At 38.3% G+C, this 16,527-nt stretch overlaps 2 protein-coding genes across 6 annotated transcripts in view; one reads left to right on the top strand and one right to left on the bottom strand.

Moving 5' to 3' along the window:
- Window positions 1–4,893, top strand: part of LOC130918774 (adhesion G-protein coupled receptor D2-like) — a 138,689-nt gene extending 133,796 nt beyond the window's left edge. For all 3 annotated transcript variants that reach the window (XM_057840818.1, XM_057840817.1, XM_057840816.1), the window contains one exon: window positions 2,395–4,893. In XM_057840818.1, coding sequence (XP_057696801.1) covers window positions 2,395–2,490 — 96 coding nt within the window. In that variant the 3' untranslated portion in view covers window positions 2,491–4,893. The remainder of the gene's footprint in view (window positions 1–2,394) is intronic.
- Window positions 4,894–7,973: 3,080 nt separating this feature from the next.
- Window positions 7,974–16,527, bottom strand: part of nr5a2 (nuclear receptor subfamily 5, group A, member 2) — an 83,940-nt gene continuing 75,386 nt past the window's right edge. For all 3 annotated transcript variants that reach the window (XM_057840822.1, XM_057840823.1, XM_057840824.1), the window contains exon 7: window positions 7,974–9,618. In XM_057840822.1, the coding sequence (XP_057696805.1) occupies window positions 9,371–9,618 (248 nt within the window). In that variant the 3' untranslated portion in view covers window positions 7,974–9,370. The remainder of the gene's footprint in view (window positions 9,619–16,527) is intronic.

Below are 16,527 nucleotides of genomic sequence, written 5' to 3'. Positions count from 1 at the left end.
TTATTTATGTGCGTTTTTTTTCCCCTTCTTTTTTTTTTCTCGCTACCTATGTGGTTATCTTTGGACTTGGTTGGTCTGGAGCTGATGGCCACCTTTGGGGGCACACACAGCATGCATTTCTGAATATTTTCACCCGAGGCTGCACTTGTTAGAGTCTGCAGATAAACGTATATACATTATTTATACAAATTCAGGGTGAGTGAAGGCAGGGAGGTTGAAAACATTTATGGAGCAAGAGACCAGGTACTGCAAGCCTTGCTCCAAGTGAGGGCTGTGGGAGCCAGCAGTTTTTGCAGCTTTCTGCATTAGAACATATGTACACATGATCACTCAATCCATTTGTGTTATTGAAAAAATATATATGTTCTTAAATATGTATACCGTAGGGCAAATAAGTATTTTGTCAACCACTAATTTTGCAAGTTCTCCCACTTGAAAATATTAGAGAGGCCTGCAATTGTCAACAAGGGTAAACCTCAACCATGAGAGACAGAGTGTGGAAAAAAAAGAAAAAAAAATCACATTGTTTGATTTTTAAATAATTTATTTGCAAATCATGGTGGAAAATAAGTATTTGGTCAATACCAAAAGTTCATCTCAATACTTTGTTATATACCCTTTGTTGGCAATAACGGAGGCCAAACGTTTTCTGTAACGTCTCACAAACTTTTCACACACTGTTGCTGGTATTTTGACCCATTCCTCCATGCAGATCTCCTCTAGAGCAGTGATGTTTTGGGGCTGTCTTGAGGAAAAACGGACTTTCTACTCCCTCCACAGATTTTCTATGGGGTTGAGATCTGGAAACTGGCGAGGCCACTCCAGGACCTTGAAATGCTTCTTACAAAGCCACTCCTTTGTTGCCCTGGCTTTGTGTTTTGGATCATTGTCATGCTGAAAGACCCAGCCACGTCTCATCTTCAATGCCCTTGCTGATGGAAGAGATTTTCACTCAGAATCTCTCGATACACGGCCCCATTCATTCTTTCCTTTACACAGATCAGTTGTCCTGGTCCCTTTGCAGAAAAACAGCCCCAAAGCATGATGTTTCTACCCCCATGCTTCACAGTGGGTATGGTGTTCTTTGGATGCAATTCAGTATTCTTTCGCCTCCAAACACGAGAACCTGTGTTTCTACCAAAAGGTTCTATTTTGGTTTCATCTGACCATAACACATTCTCCCAGTCCTCTTCTGGATTCTCCAAATGCTCTCTAGCGAACCGCAGACGGGCCTGGACGTGTACTTTCTTCAGCAGGGGTACACGTCTGGCAGTGCAGGATTTAAGTCCCTGGCGGCGCATTGTGTTACTGATAGTAGCCTTTGTTACTGTGGTCACAGCTCTCTGTAGGTCATTCACGAAGTCCCCCCGTGTGGTTCTGGGATTTTTGCTGTGCTAGTTATTTCTTCAGTTACTGTTCTAATTGTTTCATTAATTGCTAGTTATGGAATTTGGTTGCACTTTATTTGACAGTAGCACCATCAAACTGTTATAAGACCATCATAATTATGACATGACACTGCCATGAGCATTAATGAATGCTTATGACATTTCATTTTGTTTCATCCGGAAAATTATCTTCCTTTTGAATGGATGTAAAAGATCCGAGCTGGACATAAATGGAGTTAGTGACATAATTTGCAGGATGACACTTAATGACATCGGCATTCATTAATGCCCATGATATTGTCGTGTCTTAATTATGACGGTCTAATGGCAGTCTTATGACACCGCTGTCAAATAAAGTGTTACCCGTTAACCCAAATAAATCAACAAAAAAGCTTCACTGGACTATAGGCCGCAGGATTCAAAATGCGGGAAAAAGTAGCGACTTATAGTCCGAAAATTACGGTATGTTGTCTGTAAACTGCGTACATCAGCGACTTGAGTAGTCGCCATGATGCCATTTCCTGGTTATTCGCCGTTGTAGAGGTGACCAACAATATGCTGAGATGAGGAAGTGTAGATTTAATCAAAAATGGATGGATGATGGTTTATTTAGGAGGTGTTTGGCACCTAATGAAAATAACAACTGTTCCCGTTGCAAAGTCTTGCAAAAAGACTTTTTAGTTAGGGACAATGGAGGTCAAAGTCGTCAAGTCACGCATGAGAGGAGAGAAACACCAGCGGTCTGTGGCAGCAGTTCTGTGTTTAAAATAAAAATAGGATAAAATTAATTTTATTCTTCATCAGAAATTGTTGCAACAGGTTTTTTTCTTAAATTATATTTTCAATGTCTTAAAAATGTCTTTAAAAGCATTTTATTTTTTAAATGGTGAAATAACCCTGATATGCATATTATGAATACAAATTGTATTTGCCATACAGAACATCATTTGAACCTACTTCTTGTATTCTAGAATGCAAATCAATGTTCCAACCTCCTTCCACACAGGATGGCCCCACTGCACAAGTGAAAGCTCCACCAGCTGGTTGTAGTCACAACGTCCCCATGGAGTTGGAGTTTACTGCATCTTGCTTCTCATCTTAAAAGACCTTCAGCCTTCTCATAGAAAGGCCCAACTACTCTAATGAGAAGCTTCAATTTTAAATTGTGAATATTTTATGTGTGTCTTTGCATGTGCGCGTGGGGGTGTGTGGGTGTGTATGTACTGTGTGTGTGAGATCAATGTTCCTTTTCATCATGCCCTAACCTTTACGAAAAGTGTAACAGTTTACATGGTGTATTTTTCCAGACCCATCATGGTCCACTGCGTGTACTCATAACCGAAAATATCTGACACCACTGCAGTAACTGCACTCCAAACCAGGTGGCGATATTGCACGTAAAACTGCTTGTCAATCGCTGTTGAATAAGATAAAGAAAAGTGAAACACAAGGAGAGCCATCAGCTTCATTCAAATTAGATATTCAAAACTATCTTGTTCCCCCTGCAGTACAACAGTGAAGTCATGCAAGTTGTAGGTTGAATAAGGTTGGTGTGTTGCCACTTTTCGATAAGTGTGAGTAATAAGTGTGATTAATGTCAATCAAACCACCTCAACCATATGTTTTAGATGGCATCTTGCCAATCATTTGAGGTAGGCAAAAGACTATTTTTAGAAGCCTGTAGCTGTGAAAGAACACAATACCTAAGTTTTTTGGTTAGGTCTTGCCCCCATGCAGTAAATAAATAGCTTAATATTCTATAATAAAATTATATTAGGTAGGTCTAATGGCTTACACTCAATGTCTGTAAAAAAAAAAATCAACTAAGAAGCATCCATTTTGGCCTTTTTGTGATTTTCCAGTGGACAAAATTCTAAGGTCCATAACTCCAAACTTGATTACATATTGAACCTGTGAAGCTTTAAGCCATTGCTAATAATGAAATACGTAATAAATGTTTTTCTAACTCTAAAAAGTCACTTTTTAGTTAGGGCTTGTCGTGTCTTTACTGGGAAACTAGGAAAGTTTAACTCATACAGGAAATCAAACAATGGCTTGTGTACATAAGTAACTGTGTTTGAGAAGTCATTAGGCTACTCTTTGTTTCTAATGTACAGCTTAATGCAAAATACATTCATGTATATTTCGTGACATGATTACAGAAATAACATGTATTTACTTACAAGAGTCCCATTCCGATACCTAGACAGTGTACTAGGATAACTAATCCCAACTAATCCCTAAAACTATCCTAACATGTAACAGTATATATACGGTTTAGTGCAGCAGTGGTTTAAATCAAGTTATATATATACATTTATGGCGGAAAACAGACAAGACTGAAAAAGCAGGTTCTGCTCTTGCACTCCTCATTAAAATAAACTGCGGTACTTTAAGCCAGAACAGCTTTTGTCTTGGATAGAACAATATGTCTATATGCTGCCATAGCAGATTCATGTCACATTAAGCCCCTGAACTATTTTTAATTTGTCCCTTTTACCCTGAAAACCCCGGTTTACAAACGTCGTGCAACAGCTTTTGTTTCAACCCAGCCATAAAAAGAAGGTATTTATATTTATTAATCAAAATGTCTGTCATTTTTAGCTTAGAATCATTAATTCATGTCTAATATTTCGTTGAAAAAAAAAAGACTTTAAAAAATTATTCACTCGCATATTTTAAACAAATTACATCACAATGAAAAAAATGGCGTCTGTAAAAAAGATATCTACCTCATAACTATCGATTAATTGTATTTTTTTCTTAATGTCACATTTTCACCCAATATGTTAGATGATAAATAATCGATCCAAACAAAGAAAAATTGAGGGGAAAAAAAAAAAAACCTTTAAAAGGGTAAATATATTGAAAAGAACATCTCGACCACTCCTGATGTCTGCGATTTCTACATCACGACCCTTACTATGTTTCACCCATAAAATTCCCCCAAAATCCGGCTATGGCCATTCACATTTATGTCTTGACACTCGATACGTGCTACATGGAGTTTTTGGATCGAAACAAGGTAATTATGTGATAATATCTCGTTAAAATCATGGCGTCTTTAATTCTGTTCTTGGGTGCTCTCGCCTCCAGTTAGGGTTTTGCTGTTTAATTTTTTTTTTCTTTTTTATGCCCTCTTGTTCAAAATTTTTCTTCCCGCAGAAATTTGAGATTTTAGGCTTTCCAATGGTGTATCACACGTGCATATCGGACAGTTTTGAAATTTGGCTTGAGTGTTTTCTGCCATATACAAATTATTTGCTTGTACATTAGTTGTCCAGCAGAAAATAAGGCTGCAAATTACCTTCTTATGAATAAACCACACACTCCTAGCTTCCAATTTTAGTTGTTTCAGGTTCTGTATGTGCACACTATCATTAATTATAAACTAATTAAGACAATTAAGTTTACAGTGCATTCAACCTTTTTTTTTTTAAACTTTTCAACATGTACTAGTGTTTCTGAAATGTACCTAAATGATGTAAATTATATTCAAAATGATATTCTGGGCATAACATGTCAGCTGTAAAGTTACATTGCAACCAAGAAATATGCATAAATAAAAAAAGAAATTGAACTTTTTGTTGTTGTTTAATGTTTTTCTCTTTTTTAGTCCTCCCTTATATGACCAGGTATGGCAGTTGAGAATATTCTCATTTCCAATAGCTGGTCGCCATTTCAGTCAATTTCACTATACAATAATTTTCATTAGCTTTTAAGAGTGAGCTGGGAGGAGGCTGTTAGTCGTGGCCCAGTCAAGCTCAGACTCGATGGTCCACGGGCTTGGTACAGATGCACAGGGTCTGGCAGCGGTGGTGCTCCAGCTGACATTCCGGGCGCCCCCACTTGAGTTGGATAGAGCCAATGGCCTCGGCTAAGTCTGCCTATTAGCTTAGCTGTAAGCGCATTGGGTTTGTGACTACTGCACGTTCGTTTCCAAATCAGCGCAGGTGAAAGAGGAGGTAATTTAGTGTGAAAAAAGTAAACGTAACTGCAAAAATGATCACTCTTGCACTATGCCATCTTTCTGTTTTCCCATGACAGCTATGTCTCCTCCAATGTTTACTTCCACTTCAGCTGTTTCCCCACAATGTTGTGTATTTTGAAACCTGTAGATTTTTGTTTCCTTTAGCAATATCCTTGTACCCTTGGATTATTTTGTGGTTTTGTAGCCCTTAAAAACTTTAAATGAAAATAAATGCATTTTTTTTTTAAACCTGAGCTCTTTCACCCGATTCTAATCCTCTGAATGAATGATGTGATCGACTTGATTTCCAATCACGTGATAGAATCGGGGACATCCTTACTTACAGCAATAAATTATGTGTGACACTCAAACAAGCAAAGATTGATTAGGCATTTCATAATAGGACCAATGTGATGGAGCATTAAATCAAAGGACATTTACTTATAAGTTAAACACACAGAAAAAGGCCTCAGTCCTTTTGCATTTGTAAAATACCTAAAACATTTTTTAAAACCTCATAAATGGGAAAAAAAATTGGGTTGGCAAGTTTTGTGTATACTGGTGTCAACAACATTCACATACACATTTTTACAGTTATCTTTACAGCAGTATTTGGTACACTTCCATTCCTTTATTATAATACTACTGTATGTACTGTAAGACAGGAATCAAACTGCAAATAAATTGTGCATGTCAGGATTTCCTTTGTAGCTGCTTTAGAAGTTGATTATTGCATGTTCACACACAAAATATAATTTGCTCCCACATGCACTTTCACAGATACACATATGCAGCTTTAGTTTGCTGAGTTGTGACCCCCACCCCCTCCCCAAACACACTTAAAGGGAACCTCGGACTTGTAGGCTCTAATAAGCCACAATTGTTCTCTTTTACTAAAATATGTTATTAGAAGCACATAAAATATTTCCATTGATTTATAAATCTTATATTTAGTACATGTTTTGACCTACGGAGGGCACCATTTATTTATGAGCGCAATGGACGCTCGGGGTGATGACGTAGTTTGTCACTGTCACTAGACGAACACTACCAGTGTTCTGCAATTCCTTCCTACATGGTGAGACGTCTAACACATGCGCACATCGGTTAAAAGCAGCGAGTACTTACTATTTGTGTTTTTATCGAGTCCTTTTATTTCCTTTTCATTGCCTCAAAATATATTTTGCATGTGTTTCCCTCTCATACATTTAAGCATTGTGTTTTCTTGTGGCTTTAAAGCAGATTGTTGAATACATTCGTCACGTAGCGTATTTAAAGTGCCTATGACAGCAAAAACTAACTAACTGACTAACTACGGCGGCATAATATAGCATTCGGGAGGTGCGACAGTAAAGGTGAAGTCGACAGTGTTGACCATTATGGAGTAATTTTGCCATGTCGTAGTGAATAGATGGATTTTTATTATTTCATATTCCATTTAGCACGAGATTGTTATTTGTCATGACCATACCATTTATTTAGGAATTGGGAAAAATAATTTGATAAAAAGAATATCCTTTAAAAATATTGGAGTAGAGAGACAATGACATTTTGCGACTCTCTTCATCGCATTTTCCTCGTTATGAATAATTCCCCCTCAATGGGCTGCATACTAAATCAGATGAAACCATTCTCCCGCTGACGTCATCCACCTGTTGGGGACGCTAGAGCCCTATAATGGTAGCCGTGGCTTGACGGTGGATTAAAACACTAATTTCTCGTCATCTGCGCTTTGCCAAATTGTTGTATGTAGTCGAATCGTCTCAAAATATGATTGTAATTCACATAATAATGCTATTTAAGACTTTTTTTTATCCTGTCGTATGCACTTTAAACCACAATTATTTGATATTACTATGTTTAAGTATTTTATTAAGACATCTTTAGTGTGTTCAGTCTGTGTGCATCTAAACAAAACAAGCTGAAAGCGCACAGTAGTTCTGTGGGTGTCAAATTCGCCTCTTGTAGACGTTTCGCTGGTGTAGCACATTTTGGCTGATTTGTCCTACTCTTGTCTCATCCCGTCTTTCCTGTTCATTTTGCTTTTGCTGCTCATTTTGTGATATATCGACAGTGCTGTCGTGCTCATTAATGTTCCTCTCAGGTTCAAATTGAAAGGGCTGAACCGATGAAATGTTTATGTCGCTAGAATCATACTCTGGAAGCCTGGCAGCATAACCCAGTGAAGTCACCGCCCTGCAGCGTCAACAACAACTAATTTTACTGATTGTATAAAAACAAAAACATCAGAAGGGGTTTTAATATCAAATTAATTTAACTCAGAATAACGTTTATCTTTTAATAACTACAAGTCTTTCTATCTGTGGTTCCCTTTCAGGACTTACAGGGATTATTGTTGGCACAACCTGCTTTAGAGTGGCTCATATATGATAACCCCCCACCCCACAAAAAAATAAATAATACTATCACCTGGGTAGTTAAAAGAGGTTCAGAATGTATTACTTGCTCTGTGGAGTATTTTGACCAAGATGTCGCCTACACTCAATGAAGCTTAAAGTTATTGTAAGTGTGTGTGTACAATAAATGCTTCTTCCGAGCCTGACCTGCAGCATAAAACAAACAAACCAAAAACAGAATAGTCTACAGTAGACAATTTTATTGTGGCGCTGAAACCTCACGTCATGTAACACAAAGATGGAAACCAGTAGACGCAATAAATTATCTTAATTATTAGCTGTAACCAGTGAAACTCTGTACATCAAAAAGGTAAAGCACTGTAAAATAATGGATAAAAGTTGTACAAAAATGTGTAAAGAGAAAATTAAACCTATACAGCAATAGTTGAAGTATACGTTTAAATGCCAGCAGACATAGAAATTAATAATTGATTGGTGATTCCCTCATGATTTTAGTGTCTCACGACATAATTTAAGTACGGATTAAAACTAAAGCAAAAGCACTGTACACACGACAACAAGAAAAAAAGCAACCAATTTTTTCCCCTCATGTCATTGATGTAATCTTTTTAGGAAATCATTGCTTTGCAATATATGCATCATCACAGTTGTCTCCCATATAATCACATGAATGTAAACACCTGTATTTTTCCTTTTTTAAATTTTACAACATTAATACTTTATATTTCTATATATATTTGTACATATTTTCATTCACATCTGCACAGTTAGCTAGCATGGTAATGAAATAAGGCAAGACTCACATGACTGTGACATCACAATATTTTTTTGTTTATTTTTTTGCATTTTTTTCTTAAATAATACTGATTATAACGTTTTTGTGTAGTTTCCTTCATATGTAGCAAGCTTTGGTCTTTCTGGGCAAACGCCGGCTTTAACCATGTCCAAAACAATTTGTTTTTTGTTGTTGTTGGTATTTTTCCCATTTTTTTCCCGTACTAAAATGGAAAAAAAGAAGAACAGCCCCTATGCAGGACCAGTGGAAATACACCATTTGATTGAGCTGATGTTATGAAATAAATGCAGACTTTTTGAGGTACAATGTTTAAAAGGACTCAAGGGGGTCAAATAACGTGACCCTCCAAATGATTACTGTACTCTTTTGATCAATGAGGGGCATAGATTTGCAGACCTTTCTTTTTTTATTTTTTATTTTAACAGTCACTCCTCACATTTTTGGTCGGGTCAAGCTGCCGCTGCTGTATCGATAGGTTCAGTGATAGCAGGTAAGAGTCCGCTTTGGTTGACCACATGAATGCTTGTCTGTACAGTACCAACCATAGCTAAAAGTAAAGTCAAAACACAAGTCCACATACTGTACAACATCTCGTAGAGTCACTGTGGTTATAAACATTTTAAGTCTTTAATTTGTTCAAGTGTTCCTCTTTGTGTTCTGTGAGTCTGCACTTTTTCCCTCTTTCTGTTCATACGTATGCTCAGTTTGTTTGGATTCTTCAAAGTTGTCAAGTTTGGGCTCTGCTATGATTTGAAGATAAAAGGAGGACATTTGTGGTTGTTTCCTCGCTCCTCAAAAGCTGTCCATGTCGTTGCATTGCAATTAGTGCAGTCTTGTCCTAAGCTCTCTTGGCATGGAGCATTTCAATAAGCAGGTTGTTGCATGGCACGTCGCCGTTCAGGTGTTTGTAGTAAAGATATTCTTCAGCCTGCAAGCTGATAGCTCGAATCTCTGGCAGCCGCAAGAGCAGTTGACCGAACTTGTCCGACTGCTGCGGGTAGTTGCACATGACGTAGTCCAACAGCGCTGCGTTCACCTGCTCTTGGACGCTCTCTACCAGGTGGAAGTTCTCCAGGTTCTTCACATCTTTGAAGAAAGTATGAAAAGACAAAAAAGTCAGACAAAGTAGATCAAAACAGCTTAGTTTTGTTTTAGACGGGATTACAGAGATCCCTCAGCAATTTGCGCTACGAAATTTGTGGTTTCAGCTATTCGTGAATTTTTCGAGGTACTGTATAAGGCTCCTTTGACACCTATGCATTGTGTCATCTTCATCAAAGTGTACAGGTGTCTCTTAATCATCATCATTGTCAGTAAAGGAAGGAGCCGCTGGAGTCTAATGTTAGTGTTATTTTATTTAAAAATGTTAAGATATATGCATGTAAACATGCACAAATCATTGTTTTCTTTTATGTATATGATTTATATCATAATTATTACATTTGCAGTACTTAAAAACCATTTCTAAAAATAGGCTACGCCCCTGCTTTGCGGATTTTTATTTATTTATTTAATTTTTAAATCACCACAAAAAAAAAAAAAAAAAAAGGTGATTGCTCACTGTTGCCTTTCCACCTCATGTTAAAAATATGCTTTCTAAACCAAACCTACACACTCACATTACCTCTATAGATTGGTATCCGTGATGAATTGACTTTATTGCAAAGACTTTGTGGCTTTGAGGATTTTCAAACCACTGTTTCTATTCTGTTTAGTAATGCATTGTGGTAATAATTCAGAGACAAAAGTGAGTCACACACAGCTTCATTTGTTGACTTGTTTGACATACATACATGAGCTGTATGACAAAACAGGCCACTTGCCTTCATTTTGCTCACAGCTATCTCTTGGGACTGCTGTGTAGAACGAATCAGGTGAAGGAATAGGGAAATAAAAAGGATTGTCCTCTTGAGATTCAATCCCCATGAGTCAATAAATTATGTAGGGCAGACTTACAGCCATCTTTTTTTTTTTTTTGCCGTATCAAAACATTGTCATAATAAGTAAATTAATTCGGAAGTAAGTGAACATTTGCAGAGTGCAACAAGAGTGCAAGTGTTTCCAGTGTAGTTTATTTTATTCTATTCTTCATTGTAGGTTTCTTCTGCAAATCCAATTTTTGCATAATTCCCAAATCCTACCTGTGTATGCTGCCACAAGCACTTTTCCTCCCCAATAACAATAATAAGCTCACTGGGGGCTTCTGCAGATTATTGCAAGACAAGTGGAAAATGTGCTAAATGGATAATGACTGACTGCATTTTGGTGTTGTCATGATTATGAAGTGCAAGGCTGAAGAATACATAATAAGATAGCGCGGTGACTATCTTGTGCGTGTGTGTGAGAGATCTTTTATTGATATGTTTGACCTCAGGTTGGGTGTGCATATGTAGACTAATGCGTGACTACAGCTTCCCTGTGTCTTTTTGACACCCCCAGATGCACACACATGGAGTATATACACACACATCCCATCGCATGCACTTAATCTTTCTTGCTTCTCAGACTCTTATAATCAGACTCTAATCCTTGGAAATACACAGTTTTTCTTTCTCGCTTGCACTGTATAACACACACATGCACAATGCAACTCAGCGCATTAACAGGGAGGAGGGGGAAATAAATCAGCTGCTAATGAGGTCTAGAGTATGAGAAGCAGCTCCTTAAAGCACTTCCATCTATGATGCACCCTACCATGCGATTGCATTCTGTATTCATGTGTATGTTTGCTTTTGTGCCGGGCGGGTGTGCGTGGCTGTGCATGGTGGGGTGGGGGTGCACGCTCATTATGACCTCTGTGTGACATGGCGTGGGGCTAAATAAGGCCAAGAAGAGGACAGGAAAAGGGTGAGCATGTGTGGGGCGGTCAGTGGGGGGGGGGTGACAAAGCTGGACTCCAAACAAACACGACATGCTTTTTCCTGCTGTCACTCAGCTGTGTGACCCGCTGCCACATTAGTGGACCAGCACCAAAGCCTCTGCCAAGATGTAATATGGCCTTACACTACACGCCCAATAGTCTTGCATAGGGACGGAGTACAAATTTATATTGTCACATTTACAATGTACACCATTATGAAGGAAAAGGTGTGGTACTGAAAGGGGCACAGGCAACAGGGCTGACTGCAGTCTTCAGAGGCTCGTCGATCTGGATTTGCTATAAAAAGTTGAGTAAAACCCCACCTTTCTGACATGCAAGCTCTCTGAAGGATTTCAGAAATAATGTCATTTTCAAGTATGCCTGTGAAAACTGTTGTCTATTGGTCTAAAAGAACATGTGTGAGGCCAGAGGTTACACAAGTTGTACCCAAGAGAGGATTTGGCTCACAGTCTCTGTTCAGTTCATCTCAAAGGTGTGCTCATCCAACCATGTCTCATTGACATGTCTTCTTTTTTTTTTTTTTTTTTTTTTTTTTTAAACCTGTCCTGTTCAGCTGTTTGACACAGAGAATGGAAGTCTAAGTGCCCGGATTCTGAACAGTTTTAATGTTTCACATTGAGAGTCTGACATACTCCCATTGTGATCATTCAAAATACCTTTTTATTATGACAAAGCAGCGAACAGGAAGGGATTATGGGGGGACAGAAGAAAAGAAATACAAGAGAAGAAAGAAAAGAAACACATACACAAACAACAACAAGAAATACATTGAACATCTAAACTAGTTACAAATTTGCTGGTGCTATCGTCAGCGAGATGTATTTCCGGTTTACACCATGTGGGGGCCTATTGGCCAGTGAAAGAGGAGAATGGGGGTGGGGGTGTCTATAAGACTATAAGCTAAGTGATTGAAAGGGGTAGAGTGTACACAAATCAGTTCTGTGATCTAGAACCCAGTAATCGTGTGAATCTCTTATGAGTGAAAGCCCGTTGGCGACCAACCCTACGCCGCCGCATCGCCAATCCCGGCACCGGAACCCCCAACCCGAGCATGCCCTACCACATCCAGCAGCACGCAAGCCCCACCGGGCGCGCGACAGCCACGCAGACGGGCGGAGAGACCGCGCGGGCACCAACCCAGGGCCACGGCCCACACCCAGCCAGCCCAGGGAGGGAGGGCGGGCGGGGGGGTGGGGGGGCCATGCGCAGCCCATCCCTCCTCCAACCGCCCAGCAAAGGAGCCACCGCCCCCCCCCCCCCCGGGACCCAGGGTGGTCCCCCGGGCCACCCGCGCGCCCATCAACCGGCCTTCAGGGATGGCAGGAGGGGACGCATCACCAACCCCACGCCTACACCCACCCCCGCCCGCCCGCCCGGGCCACGAGCCACAGCCACAGCCCCCCAACCGGCACGGCACGCCACGGGACCCCCAGCGGACCACCATTGACATGTCTTCATAGACTGGGGCAAATGCAAAACAGTTTTAACAAAGCTTGAGGCATAGAATTATCAAACATGTGCTGTAAAACTTTCTAGCTTAATTCTGAATTACGTGATTAATTAACTTGTGTACCTCATTAAACCCTGACTGTGCTTTTACCTTGTTTCAGAGTCATGAAACATTTTCTGAAAGCGGACGTGACTTGCTCAGTTCCATTACAGCAGTGCTTCTCAATTATTTTCTGTTACAAAGGAAGACGTAATGGTTTCGTGACTCCCAACTTTCTTTTGCCACTGATAATAGTGTCAGTTATCTGTAAAATTATTATGAGAACACCTCTGCATAACATTGTATCCTTGTTAATGTTAAAGAAAAAAAAAGTAATATAGATCAACTTACAATTAAGTTTTTTAGCATTTTTTTGTTTTGTTTGTGAGCTTAAAGCGGATCAATTTGCCTGAATTAACCACACGGTACCATCGCGGGCACTCCGGTGAGATGCCGATGTCATACCCCCGTACCGGTGCCCTATTTTCGGCTTGACTCGAGCAGAGTCCGATGGCTGGATGGAGCCCTGGTGGCCATTATTCTTGCGTCATACTTTTATGCCATTGGTCTAGTCACCTGCCACTCAAACATGTCGGAAGTAGCGTTGAAGTTGAATCTTTGTGTCAAAATGATTGAATCGAAAAAAAGTGCCTTCAAAACTTTTTCCACTTCAAAACAAGTGTGTTCAAAACTTTTTCCACTTAAAAAAAAAAGTTTAAAACTTTTTGCTTTTTAAAAAAAAGTGACTTTAATAAAAAATATATATATTTCAAATAAAAAAAATATTTTCAAAAAATATATATTTTTGCAAATGATTTTTATTTCTTTGATTAAAAATAGTTTTTTTTTTTTTTTTTTTTTGATTGAAGCAACTTTTATTGGGATTGAATGATTTAGACACAAATTTCCTACCCATAATATGGTTCAAACACAAAAAGGATTGCGTCAATCAAAGAAAACAGTTTAAATGAAAAATGAAGTGTTCAAATGTGAATTTCTGAGTCTCAAATATTTTTTCACATTCAAACCTTTTTTTCTATGATTGAATTGTTTTAATTTTTGATTGATGTGATTTTTTGATTGATGTGATTTTTCTTTTGAAAATATATATATTTTTTGTTTGAAACAACTTATTTTTTGATTGAATAATAAAGACACAAATGTCCTAGCCAAAATGTGGTCCAAACGCAAAATTACATTACTTCAATCAAAAAAGTTGTTTCAATTAAAAAAAAAACAAAAAAACTTGACTTTAATTTAAAAAAAAAAAAAAAAAAAAAAAAAAAAAATCAATCAAATAAAAAACAGTTTTCAAATACGTTTTTTTGAGTTTCAAATTTATTTTTGCATTCAAATACATTTTTTTATTGAAGGGACTTTTTCTTCGATAGAAAATATATATATTTTGATTGAAGCAACTTTTTTTTGATTGAATAATAAAGACACAAATCTACCTCCATACTCCAGCCAGTATCAGCTCCTTTGCTATGGTGTGGGGTTCTTTTGCACTGAGAAACTTGGTATGCCACTTTATATGATGCTAACAGTGCTCACTGGTTTACTAATGTAACTCTGACAAAGTATTGACAAAATATTTGTCACATTTTTGCTGAAAAATATCAAGCGGCTTATCAATGTGATTAGGGTCCCATGTCTTTAAGTGACATCTTAATTGATTTGGCTTCCTGCTGTCCGCTTTTGGTACAGTAAACAGACCGGTCTTTCCTCATCTCCCACTGTATTAAAAGCCAAATGCTACATATGCTTTGTCATATTTCCTCTTAGCTCTTAGTCTTGGCTCTTCATATCTCCAGTGCTCTTTGCTGTGTGCTCTAGTTTGTTTCAAAATTACTGCACACACTCTTAAAATGAGAGCACCACTGCCACCCACTGAGTCGATGTGCAATTACACTTTATTCTAGATGTATGTAGAAGAGAGTATGTTCCCCAAGGTCACATGCGCCACTCCCGGCATCGCTCTGTGCCCCCCTGGGGGGCGGGGAGGGTTATTGGGGCACCCCACTATTTGAGAAGTACTGCATTACAGTGTCTTTACTTTATTAACAGCAAATTAATGGTTGTAGAGGTGCACGATGCATTTCACCAACTCTTTTTTTGGACTTGCTCAGCAAATACATGGATGAAACACTAGTGAATTCATTTGTCAATTCAAGTTCCATCAATTTTTCAGCCTTCTCACACAAGGTCAAATTGTTTAATCACTACATATACTGTATGATTTTGGGGCTCATTGTAATGTTACGAGTATTCTTAGAAACACACAAACCAATCTACTCTCACAAAACCTGTCCTGAAAGACACGATTTACAGTACATGAGAAAAGTAAAAATTCAAAAGGATATTTTTGTACCTCCTAGCTATTTAAGTTTAAATAGAAATTTTACATTCCTCCTCCAGTGTGTATGTGCATGTATTTTTTTAATTGCTATACTTGACTGTCATTGCATGGCTGCTGCACTCTTTGTTTTGTTAGATTAACCTCTTTAGCTTCATGGTAACACAAGAGCAACACCAAGAAGAGAAGGATTAATATCTTTGTGTGTGAAAGTGTGCGCGTGCGTGTGCATGCATGAGTGTTGAGGGCAGGGAGTAACAACAGAGAATTAAGTATGTTTCTCTGTCAAGCTGATTAGGGTGAAAGTGAGGCAAAAAGACCACATTTTAATTGCTAATCATTATCACTAGCCCTTTTGAAAAAATGATAAATGAGTCTTTCTGTGTGAGGGGCTTGCTTTTTGTCTGCAATTTGCAAACGTGATGGGTCCAACAAAAATGAAAAAAACAAAGTCATTTTTTAAAATAGCCTTAGTAAATAATATGCTGTGTATACACATAGCGACAGCAAGACAATTAAAAAAAAAATACAAATCAAGAATCAAGCAGTCGATCAACAATCTCAAGTCAGTGTCAGGTCGAAGCATTAAGTGTGCTAAGTGCTCTCCTTTTCTTCACTACCTCCCCCTCACCTCAGCCCCTCCTCTCCCTCTATCTCATCGTTCAGTCACAGAGGGACTAATTATCAACTTTTTTTTAACACATAAAACAGCCACAGTTCATCGCGGCGCTGCGTCCGAATATTAAAATGGAAACCCTGAGGTCCCGCAGAATACATTGTTCCATTTGACGGGGGATCACACTGAAGTCAGTGACCTCATGCAAAAGCCCAGACAGACGCACACACATAGAAATTCACACATTTCTTTGCTCAGAACCTCCTGTGCTTTTTAATTAGATTTGTTATGTTGTTAGATGTTTTCGAGCTGCAAAAGTGTGTTTTTATATTGCTACAGTATGCACCCCCCCACACTCTGTCATCCAGTTTAATAATCCAGGTAATGTAAACAAACATACGGTATTTGTGAACCTCTACAATTCAACATAATCTGATTATGTTTTACCTTTGTGCAAATTAAAAAAGGAATGCCAAAAGGAAATCAAACTGGAAAAATTATTAGGTACATTATAAACTGTACTTCAATATTTTAAAAATATTACAAAGTTCTTAACTTTTTGAGTCGCTTTTGATTTGTTTCGATAACTAATCCGTACAAAGTGGACATAATTTGGGGTATTTTAATAGCCTGACCATAACTAACAAAATTTT

Source organism: Corythoichthys intestinalis, chromosome 7, assembly GCF_030265065.1.
Source record: "Corythoichthys intestinalis isolate RoL2023-P3 chromosome 7, ASM3026506v1, whole genome shotgun sequence".
Classification (NCBI taxonomy): domain Eukaryota; kingdom Metazoa; phylum Chordata; class Actinopteri; order Syngnathiformes; family Syngnathidae; genus Corythoichthys; species Corythoichthys intestinalis.
Note: the sequence above shows the minus strand (reverse complement) of the source record. Positions and strands in the feature narration are given on the sequence as shown.